The 12,328-nt window shown below is 38.4% G+C and overlaps 2 protein-coding genes across 2 annotated transcripts in view; one reads left to right on the plus strand and one right to left on the minus strand.

Moving 5' to 3' along the window:
• The window catches only part of mrpl13 (mitochondrial ribosomal protein L13), a 79,044-nt gene extending 73,497 nt beyond the window's left edge, over positions 1-5,547 (minus strand). The window contains exon 1 of the mRNA XM_039736486.1: positions 5,425-5,547. Coding sequence (XP_039592420.1) covers positions 5,425-5,457 — 33 coding nt within the window. The 5' untranslated portion in view covers positions 5,458-5,547. The remainder of the gene's footprint in view (positions 1-5,424) is intronic.
• Positions 5,548-5,656: 109 nt separating this feature from the next.
• Positions 5,657-12,328, plus strand: part of LOC120515507 (MDM2 binding protein) — a 135,108-nt gene continuing 128,436 nt past the window's right edge. The window contains exons 1-2 of the mRNA XM_039736568.1: positions 5,657-5,989; positions 11,547-11,630. Of these exons, the coding sequence (XP_039592502.1) occupies positions 5,917-5,989; positions 11,547-11,630 (157 nt within the window). The 5' untranslated portion in view covers positions 5,657-5,916. The remainder of the gene's footprint in view (positions 5,990-11,546; positions 11,631-12,328) is intronic.

A 12,328-nucleotide genomic window follows, 5' to 3' on the forward strand; every position in this document is an offset into this window, starting at 1 on the left:
TACCACGTAATGCGCTATCATTCCATGTCCTGCTCCACTGACAGACTGAGGAGGTCGTTCCTCCCCCACACTATGCGACTCTTCAGTTCCACCCGGGGGAGTAAATGCTAACATTACTCAGTTATTGTCTGCTTTTTTTTTTTTCATTTTTATTACTATTTAATTTAATATTGTTTCTTTGTATCAGTATACTGCTGCTGGATTATGTGAATTTCCCCTTGGGATTAATAAAGTATCTATCTATCTATGTCAAATCAACCAATGGCCCATGCACTTTGAATTCAAACAATTCTGGGAAAATTACCAGGTGTACCTTTGTTAGTTAGGAGATACCCTGCAATTTTTTTTTGATGCAAGATCAATACTTTCCAATACAAAGCCAGTTTATCGAGGGGAAGGTTGTGTCGATTTTACCCAGCCTCATTATTTTCATCAATTTTCATAAGTTCATAACACAATAACCAAACCACTGAGCAGGCTCAGACTTTGCATGCTGATACATTAATTGCAATAGTATGTGACAAAATTAAGACATTTGGTCCAGATGACCGTGCAAGGTCAAAGCAGCCCCTAGAAACTGACCAAAATTTAATTTGACTTTTTGGCTTGGCTGTGTTTAGGCCTCTGAAACACATTTTTTGACCAAAGTAGACTTTAGTATTTTTGCCTTATTCAGATATCTATATAGGCTTTCTCAAAAAGCAATAAACAGAAAAGTAACTATCAGGGTTTGAAGAGCAGAAATCTCAAATCCAATCTGAGATTGGGTTTCACTTTCAGAGCACCCTAGCAGCATGCGGGAATGTACAGATAACTTTTATACTACTATACTCATTAATTCTACATTGTCCCCATTTTCACAAGACACAGACCTTACTTTTCTTATGCAAATCTTTATTGTGCAATTTACATCCTACGCATAGGCCAATTGCACTATGTGTCAATAATGATAATCATTGAGTTTTCAATCAGTTATGAAAAATGTCACATTATTTTTCATATCAAATGATGATGTCCTGTCTCATGTTCCTGAACAGAGAATGAGATTCTCTATGGCCAAAAGAGTATCTGGTACTCAAGAATACTGCTGTTACATTCCTACAGAAGATGGCAAACTCAAAATCAGCTGGGTGTCTGGTGAAGACAGTCAAGTGATTGTTTAAATATTCACCCCTGAAGCAGCAGCTGAGATCCTAGCTCTCATGATCACATTCCTGATCTCTGATGTATACCTCACATTAGACAAGTGTCCTATTGGAAGCTATGTTGGGAGCATGTATGATGAAAAATGTTGTACTGGTGTGATTTGTGACAAGGAAGAAGCGGAATCAGACATCCTGATGTGTTTCATGCATCCAAACTATCCTGCACTGTCTTTCCATTGGCCACCTTAAGAAGGCATTTGTTATATGCCATTACAGTGTGTCACTTCACTGCCTAGTGCACCTACAACGGTCAGTGGGAGGAAGTACCATCTTGCTCTAAAAGACAAACATGCCCTACACTCTGCAATTCAATTGAAACAGAAATGAAATGGGTCACACTCTTGCTGTTGAAATACCAAAAAAGTTAACATTTCATTTTACCTACTGTTATATTTAATGATAAATCAACCAGCTATGTTCATGTGTTGTGCTTAATGTGCCTATGGCGATTTTTTTTTTTCTCTCCATTAAGCCTATATTCAAGTTAGTGATGAAAACCATTCTGACAAATGGTGAATTTAACCCATGTTTAGAATTGAAATTAAAAATGAAAAATTTACATAAGAAAAGTACGAAATGTTTTAGAGAAAGAAGGGACCATGTAGGATGTAGAAAAAAATATTTTTAAAATGTCTGGACATTCCCACATTACATTAAGCTGGTCTGAAAATTAGACCCAAAATGATTCTCACACATTTGAGAGGTCTGCTGGTCAAAATCTGACTCAGTTTCTTATCTAAATATTTTTTTCCACAGTTCTGAAGGTCTGCAATTACCAAGTGGTGTCATCTGAACCAAACATTTTGATTTTGCTACGTACTATACCTATAAAAAGGTACCAGTATGCAGCATTTGTGACTGCTAGGTGGTTTAGTTCTTGAGATATGGTCTTGTGAAACTGGTGAAAAAAATCGGTTGATTTGACATGTAATAGCCCTTCTGTATCTAAACACCGTAGCAACGTTCCCACAGATACAAGATGGACAGTGCAGTGTGTAAGACTGCTTTCATAGGACACAAATAGACAAGTACATAAACTGTATAATACCACAGTTTTCACTAAAATTTGTGGTGTACATAACCATTTTGGATTGCCATCATAATTTGAAGTTGTACAAACCCAGACCTGACAGACTAGCCCCGAGTTTCCAAGTTGGAAATCCAACTTTAGGTGGCATTTCAGTTGAAAATTGTGACTAGGAACTCTGAAATTCCAACTTCTTATGGAATGTAGCATTAGACCAAGCAAGCACCACACATTAAATTTGGAGTGAAGTTTATACTACACAGTAGTGTTAGTGCTACTTTTTTGCTAATTGTCTTATTTATTGATTAATGTTGTAAGTTGCTTTGGATAAAGGTGTCAGCCACATAAGTAAATATAATGCAGCTTTTTCCAACTTTTGTGTTTTTATGATCCAATTTCTGACATGTCAGTGTGTCCGTGACGTCGATTCCTGTTCCACCCACCCAACGTCCCCACCAATATTAGAATGGCCCACACACCATTTAGTATTACCCAACAGATGAGTCAATTTTCGTAAATTTATGGCAAACCAGGCAAGGTGAATCTATCCCGATTGTTAAACTAGGGATGTGGGGTGGTCCCCCTCTGTGAATCATGCCTGAGCGTCAAACCGGGTGGTGGGGGGATTGATCACTGATCACGTCATCACCAAAGTGTCAGATGAATGAAGTTCGATCAACAATGCTTGGTGTTATTTTCTAGTAACAGCCACAACTAAACAGTGATGTTGCCACTGTGACTTGAGCACTCAAGGTTGGGGTTGTGGGTGGTTCTTCTCTTCGATTGGGTACAGCATTTCATCTGAGGTCAGCCGTGGCTTACCTGCAATACCACTGAATTAATACAGTATGTTTGTATTTTAAGCATCATTTATGAAATTATTTTGGAACAATGCTTTCATCACAGGGGCAATCCTGTTCAGAGTTACAACACATGCATGTAAACGATTTCAGAGGGAGGGTGGGGATGGGTTTGGTGGGAATCCCTTACATAACCTGTACATACAAATTAGTATTACAACTGAGTAGCTAGTGGGGAACCAAATTGTGAGAGACAGCTGGGAACCTTGCCCGACTGGGACGTCCTCAGCCTCAAAGGACAGGATGAGACAGTATGCATAGTACTTTCAGCCAACTAAATATTCAGCAGAAGTGGGTCAAGAAAAGCTATTGGAGATCCTTTACACATTCTGTATAAATGCCTGTGACTGTGACACAAGTCAGAAGTTTTCTTTTAACTTTTTTGTTTTTTAGTCATTCTGGTGTGTGTTCAGATCATAATGTGTATATCTATCTATCTATTTATGGATTGATTAATTAATTTAAAGAACTTTTGTAAAAAGCCAAATTTTTCCCTGGGAAAGATAAAGTTCTATTTATTTACTTACAGTTTGTGTTTCCTCAGGCATCACCTGAAAACTGCTTCTGAAGTGTGTGAGTTGAGAACCGCAGCTCTTGTAAATAACTGTACTGATATAGGACTAGTTTTATGCAACAATAAAATAACTTTTTAAAGTTATGATTATGTAAAAATGTATCAGACAATTTAAAGACATCATCTGATACTGGACACATTTTTTTCTGTTTTTAAAATTATGCCAACCTTGCCAGGACTGCTGTCGCTCCCAGTTTGAAAACCACAGAGATAAAGAACAAAGTCTACCTAGCTTGTCTCAGATTTTTTCCTTTAAGAATTTCAATACACAAACAATTTTTGTGATCAAAGAAAAAAGCTAAATAAATGACTAGCCACACTTGGTGCACCATTCATCTACAGTAAGTTTAATTTGACCAAATTCTATCCATTTGAATCTGAACAAAATGTGCAAGAGTAGAACTGTCTTGAGTCTGGAAAGTCATCTTATGACACAGTGCCCACATTGACACCTTGGACGTCTATCTGCAAAATGGTTGCAGGTTGTATTAGGTAAACAATGTGGAGCTAAACATTTTAAATATATTGAATAATGCAGTCCAAATAAATATGTGAACGTATCTTCACAGATAATGGGATGGGCCCGTTTATTAACCTATACAGTTTTCATAAATAGGCTATCCACCTACTGAACTCACAAAATCTACAGGGTGGTCCAGATCTCATTATGCAACTGTTCGACTGACAACCGTCTCCCCTCCATTTTGGAATGCAGGGCAGGTGCTGCCATCTATCGGCAACAAAAAGAATTTTAAGTGAAATCTCTATGTACAGGGCAGGTGCTGTGAATTCTCTATGTAATAAACTTAATAAGTTATAGCGTAATGAAAATTGCATAGATCTGGACCACCCTATAGTGTTAAAGTCATGGGGAAATAGGACACACCCAGTAGCAACGCATGCTAGGCAAAACACAGTACCAGAGCGTTAGCCAATCCATCCGCACACTGAGCAAATTTAGAGATGTCAGTTAAATTATTAGTGATATTTTCGGCCTTTACATTATACTAATGTGCAGGGCACATTACTGCACAAATGCACGTTATAATTGTTTTACCATAGAGGAAAACCCTGCACACTTGGCACACAGCAAAATGGGAAATGTCATATATTTTCAAAGCTGTGAAACGCCAGGGAAAAGGTGCATTGTAAACCACAAATCTAGATTTTAAATTCCAAAATTCTGTTGTCTGTTTTTACATTATATTCACCATCCTTTACTAACAGCATAAAAACATTTAAAACAATAAAATGTTAATATAGTTAAAGAAAATATTATTGAACATGACGTTTTCATCTCAGGACCTACTGTATAGCAAATAAGTAAAGCGGTCGCGTGTAGGAATTCTCTGAAATAGATTAAAGTGTCGGAGATACACAAACTTGGTTTACACTTAAGTCTCGCGTATTAAATCGCTTTTTTAAAAACATTTTTGAATTTATTTTCCTGTAGCGTCTGGACTGTAATACCTTCACGTGGAACAATCAAGTTGAAAGTTGTGTACTTTTATTATGACCCACAAACTTAGTTAAATTTCTTTAGAAATTTCCAGACTCAGTTCTACGTTTATTTAAATACATTTCACGAATCATTATTAGATGTGAAAATAAACATTCTATATTTATCTGCGCAAACTCTTACTACACCCAGCAGGAAAAAGGGAAATAAAAGGAAATAAGCAGCCCGTGTCAGAAATAACAGCGTCACCAAAAGACTAATAAACACACATACAAAATCATTATTATTTTTTTTCTTACCTGTGCTGCCTTCGTAAAGCTGGCCATGGTCATTAATAGTTATACGCTACCAACACGCGTTAAATGATCTACATTCCATTAATTCCTTCTGAAACAAAAATCAACTTGACCTCAGCGTGACAACTAGTCCTACAACTTAAACAATCCTTCAGGAAACACTGTTCAAACATAGGAACTACTGTTTAAAACTGAATAAGCAATAAAATAAAACTGGTTACATACACTAGTATAGAGTTTCCAATATAAATATTTTTAATCGTACGTAATTATGTGTTTGTAATTTTTTTTTTTATAATAATCCGCGACAACTAATAAGTCGAAAAGCAGTGTTTAACATCGGAAGTATTTTTCTGTACGTCGAGGAAAAGGAAAGTCGTTTTCATAAGAACGCGGGAAATGTTCATTCTTACTAAGTACAGTATTTGAAATGTCTTTAAGTCTTTAAACGTCTTTAAGACGTTCGCGCAATTAAATACCCATTTTGATTGAAGAATGGATAGATACGTGTTATGTATCGTTTGCAGTTCTCCAGGACAGAGCGGAGGCGAGCTGAAATGCGCTGAAGGTGAGTTTTTTCTATAATTGTATTCGGCTTTAACTTAAGAGAACTGTTTTAACTTGAGGTTAGCGCTAACTGAGTTCGTCGTCACAGTTTATATTTTCATTAGATATTACGACATCATGGCAGCAGTGTACTATGTGCTAGTTGCAAACTAAGGTGAAATTAAATAACAGTAAAATATATGTTTTGGTTACGCAGATATATTTTCAAAATAGATAAATGGTAACTTAATTAACTAAACCGCCTTGGTTTTGATAATTGTATGCTACATGACAGCCAAAGACAGCTTAAACTCCAGTAGTGGTGAAGCGAAAATACTCTGTGTGTGTGTGTGTATGTACACATATATGTAGGCCCACAGTATATACAGTGTGTGTGTATGTATGTATGTGTATATATATATATAACGAGCTTGTATGCATGCTTGACAACGTCGGGGCATGCTCCTAATGAGACGACGGATGGTGTCTTGTGGCATTTCCTCCCAGATCTGTATGAGGGCATCCCTGAGCTGTTGTACAGTCTGAGGAGCAACCTGGCGGCGCCTAATGGACCCGAAACATAATGTCCCACAGATGTTCTATTGGGTTTAAGTCAGGGGATCGTGAAGGCCATTCAATTGTTTCAATTCCTTCATCCTCCAGGTACTGCCTGCATACTCTTGCCACATGAGGCCGGGCATTGTCGTGCATTAGGAGGAAACCAGGACCTACTGCACCAGCGTAGGGTCTGACAATGGGTCCAAGGATTTCATCCTGATACCTAATGGCAGTCAAGATGCCGTTGTCTAGCCTGTAGAGGTCTGTGAGTCGCTCCATGGATATGCCTCCAAGATCATCACTGACCCACCACCAAACCAGTCATGCTAAGCGATGTTACAGGCAGCATAATATTCTCCACGGCTTCTCCTGACCCTTTCACGTCTTTCACATATACTCAGGGTGAACCTGCTCTCATCTGTGAAAAGCACAGGACGCCAGTGGTGGACCTGCCAATTCTGGTATTCTATGGCAAATGCCAATTGAGCTCCCGGTGCTGTGCAGTGAGCACAGGGCGCAGTAGACATTTGGGCCCTCAGGCAACCCTCATGAAGTCTGTTTCTGATTGTTTGGTCAGAGACATTCACACCAGTGGCCTGCTGGAGGTCATTTTGTAGGGCTCTGGCAGTGCTCATCCTGTTCCTCCTTGCCCAAAGGAGCAGATACTGGTCCTGCTGATGGGTTATGGACCTTCTATGGCCCTCTCCAGCTCTCCTAGAGTAACTGCTTGTCTCCTAGAATCTCCTCCATGCCCTTGAGACTGTGCAGGGAGACACAGCAAACCTTCTGGCAATGACACGTATTGATGTGCCATCCTGGAGAAGTTGGACTACCTGTGCAACCTCTGTAGGGTCCAGGTATAAGCCTCATGCTACCAGTAGTGACACTGACTGTAGCCAAATGCAAAACTAGTGAAGAAACAGTCAGAAAAGATGAGGAGGGAAAAATGTCAGTGGCCTCCACCTGTTAAACCATTCCTGTTTTGGGGTCATCTCATTGTTGCCCCTCTAGTGCACCTGTTGTTAATTTCATTAACACCACAGCAGCTGAAACTGATTAACAACCCCCTCTGCTACTTAACTGACCAGATTAATATCCCATAAGTTTCATTGACTTTATGCTATACTCTGATTAAAAAGCGTTCCTTTAATTGTTTTGAGCAGTATATATACATATATATATATATATATATATATATATATGTGTATATATATATATATATATATATGTATATATATATATATATATATATGTATATATATATGTATATGTATATATATGTATATATATGTATATATATGTATATATGTATATGTATATATATATATATATATATATATATATGTATATATATATATATATATATGTATGTATATATATATATATATATATATGTATATATATATATATATATATATGTATGTATATATATATATATATATGTATATATATATATATATATATATATATGTATGTATGTATATATTATATATATATATATATATATGTACAGTATATGTGTGTATATATACTGTATATACATATATGTGTGTACAGTGTATGTGCGTGTGTGTGTATATATTGCTCTCCACTTTTATTGGCACTTCTTGTAAAAATTAGTAAGAAGGGTTATAAAAAAATCACTGTTTGCTAAAGAACCATCATCTTGCACTGAAAAATGAGAAACATCTGACTTTTAATTGAAACAAGTTAATTCAAAGAAAAACCAAGGCCTCCTCAAAAAATATGTATATATTCACAGAGCTCAAAAAAAATTAAGAGAGCACTTAAATCACACATTGGATCTCGATGAATGAAATATTCAAGTAGTATTTCTTTACTGAGTAATACTGTCTAATTTGTTAAGAACAAATTGATGTAGCAGTGGTCAATGGAAACCAAAATCACCCGCCCATTTAGGGCTGGATGCAACATCACACTTATACTCAAAATCAAAAATTGAAATCACAGGCTGATCCAACGCATGAATTTTATTATGGTAGCTCATTATGTGACACAGCAGTGTGTATGGCCCCAGCATGCCTGTATGTGCTGCCAACAATGTCTGGGCATGCTCCTGATTAGATGGCAGATGGTTTCCTGGGGGATCTCCTCCCAGACCTGGATCAGGGCAACAGTGAGCTCTTGGACAGTCTGTGGTTGATGCTACTTGGTGACATAATGTTTCAGTGGTTTTCATTTGGATTCTGGTTTGGGGAACGTGTGGTCCAGTCAGTGGCATCAATGTCTTCGTCATCCAGAAACTACCTACACACTCTGGCCACGTGAGGTCAGGCATTGTCCTGCACCAGGAAGAACCCGGGGCCCACTGCACCAGCATAAGATCTGACAGTGACTCTGAGGATTTCATCCTAGTACTTAACAGCAGTCAAGGTATCGTTGCCTAACACATGGAGTTCTGTGTCACCCTACGAGGATATGCCTCCTCATACCTTCACTGACTTCCCCATCAAATGCATAATTTTCACCACAGTGTCCCTAGACTTTCACGTCTGTGACATGTGCACACTGTGAACCTGCTTTCATCTGTGAAAAGAACAGGGCGCCAATGGCAGAGCTGCCAATTATGGTATTTTTCTGGCAAATGCCAATCAAGCTGCATGGTGATGGGCTGTGAGCACAGGTCCCGCTAGAGAACATTGGGCCCTCATGACATCCTCATGGAGCCTGTTTCTAACAGTTTGGTCAAAAACATGCACACCAGTAGCCAGTTGGAGGTCATATTGTAGGGCTCTGGTAGTGCTCCTCCTGTTACTTGCACAAAGGAGCAGATTCTGGTCCTGCTGCTGGGTTAATGCCCTTCAATGGCCCTGTCCAGCTGTCCTGATGTAACAGCCCTTCTCCTGGTATCTCTTCTGTGCTCTTGAGACTGCGCTGGGAGACACAGGAAACCTTGTATGGATGTGCCATCCTAGAGTAGCTGGACTACCTGTGCAATCTGAATCTACTGCATGTAAGTCTACGTGCTACCAGTAGTGACAAAGACACTAGCAAAATGGCAATCTACAGAAGAATCAGTCAGGAAGGATAAGGAGAGAGCAATTGGCTGTAGCCACCAACTGCAAAATCTTTCCCATTTTAGTGGTTTTCTTGCTGTTGCCTCTCCATTGTGCCCTTTGTCACTTCCATTTGCACCAAAGCAGGAGAAGTTGATTCACAACTGCTTATGCTTCCTAACTGGACAGACTGATATCCCTGAAACTTAACTGACTTAGTGTTAGGCTGAGATGATTAAGTGCTCCCTTAATATATACCCCTCATCTCTCCTTTGCACATGCCCAAACCATCTGAATGTAGCCTCTTTCACTTTGTCACCAAACTGTCGTACCTGTGGTCTCCCTTTAATATACTCATTCCTAATCCTGTTTACTCTTGTTACTCAGTTTATAAATCGTTGCATCTTCAACTCTGCCATTTTCAGCTTTTCCTCTGGTCTTTTCATCAGTGCCACCCTCTCCCAACCATATAACATAGCTAGTCTTGCTACCATTTTTAGACCTTCCCTTTCACTCTTGCAAATACTCGTTTATCACCAATCACTCCTGTCACTCTTCTCCATCCAGTCCACTCTGACTGCACTCTCTTCTTCACCTCTCTGTTGCACTCTCCATTGCTTTGGACTGCTGAACCCAAATATTTAAATTTGTCTACCTCCACCTCCTCTTCTTGCAATCTCCGCTTTCCACCACCTTTCCTCTCATTAACGCACATGTACTCCGTCTTACTCCGTGCTTACTTCTATTCCCCAGTGCGCACCTCCGCCTCTCCAAGTTTGCTTCAACCTCCTGTCTACTCTCACTACAGATCACAGTGTCATCCACGAACATCATAGTCTACAGAGATGCCTGTCTGACCTCATCTGTCAACCTGTCCATCACCCTCATGTAATTTGCTGCTACTCCTGACTTACTCGTACAGTACCATAACTCCTTTTTTGGCACCCTGTCATATGCTTTCTCTGAGTCCACAAACACACAATCCAATCCCTTCTGACCTTCTCTGTACTGCTCTATCAACAATCTTAAAGCAAAATCACATCTGTAATACTCTCTCCAGGCCTGAAACCATATTGCTGCTCCCAGATTGCCACCTTTTCTCTCCTCCTAGCATCCATCACTTTTTTCCATATCTTCATGGTGTTTCTGATTAGCTTTGTACCCTGTAGTCACTACAGCTCTGCACATCTCCCTTATTCTTGAAAATTGGTACTGATATGCTTCTTCTCTGCTCCTCAGGGATCTTCTCGCTTTTCAAGATTTAGTTAAGCAATCTAGTTGGAAACTCTGCTGCTATCTTACCTAAGCATCTCCATGCCTGTACTAGTTTATCATCCGGGCCAACTGCTTTTTCACTTTTCATTCTGTTCATATCTTCCCTCACTTCAGCCTTTCTTTTTCCCCAGTACTTTGTGATTTTACTATCTCCACTTCATCCAGCATACACACTCTCTCATTTTCTATATTCATAAGTTCATCAAAGTACTCCTTCCACCTTTTCGACACACACTCGCTACTTGTCGGCAAATTTCCATCTACATCCTTTATCACCCTGACCTTTAGCACACCTTTCCCTGTTTGGTCCCACTCCCTGGCCAATTGGTGCAAGTGCTTTTCTCCTTCCTTTGTGTCCAGCTTCTCATATAGCTTGACATATACCTTTTCCTTAGTCTTCACCTTGAGCTGCATCTCTTTGTGCACCTGTTAAAATTGATAATGTGCTTTTCTAGAAGCATTATCATTGTTAAAGCTAAAGGTTGCACTGCAGTAGTTCCCAATTAAAACATAACATCTAAAGTAACACCTAAATTCAATGGTGATTTTTTCAAACTAAAAGTATCTGACTTATTTGAATAGTTAAACAATATGAATATGGCAGAAGTATTTAGAAGACACTATAACAAGCAACTCCATTGTGTTCCATCTGCTGTCTCAGGGGCCCAAAACTTGCTAATGAGTCAAGGAAACTAAACCTGACAATGTTCTCACTGGGTTTATTTTCAGGATTGAGAATTGCTGGTAGATTGTATGAGCTTCTGAAAGAGAACTGCAGGAACTCGGTTAAATCAGAGCTATCATATTTTCCAGGTACTGCTTTTTTTTTTTTTTTTTTAATATAAATGTAAAATTTGTGAACATGAAAATTTATATTATTAAGATATTTAACTTGTTATTAAAACCACATGCATTATTTTGACAAAAAATCTTGTATGGATTTAGTTATTTAATTGCATGTAAGACTATTACATTAATATGATAGTGTATCCTATGCAGTTTTTTTCCTTGTATGTCTTGCATGAACATGTGATTCATAGTTTTAATGGCATGTTCTGTATGAAACCTTCAAAGAAACTATGGCTCAGTTAAATAGAGGTGAAATAAATCCTTTTTTGACCTGCAAATTAAGGGATGTGCACTCCGGGTGCTGCATCTGTTTTGTTATTATAGTGGTCTAGTGGTTGCTTCCAGGTTTTCATAACTTAAATAAACAAATTATATTCTTTTGATAGTTAATCATTTTGTAAAATCAATGTCATTGCAGTTGACATTGCCCTACCATTAAAAACATAAGTATTATACCTAGACCACACAATCTGTGGCATGATAAAGTTTACAGTGGTTTCAGAAAGTTTTCAGACCCCTTCATTTTCCTTACATTTTGCTATGTTGCAGCCTTGTGCTAAAATTGTATAAATTATTTTTTTTTCTCTTATTAAGCAACCCTCAGTACTCCAGAATGAGAAAGCAAAAAACAGATTTTAGAAGCTCTGAAGGCATTTTTAAGA

This window comes from Polypterus senegalus, chromosome 15 (assembly GCF_016835505.1).
Source record: "Polypterus senegalus isolate Bchr_013 chromosome 15, ASM1683550v1, whole genome shotgun sequence".
Taxonomy (NCBI): Eukaryota; Metazoa; Chordata; class Cladistia; order Polypteriformes; family Polypteridae; genus Polypterus; species Polypterus senegalus.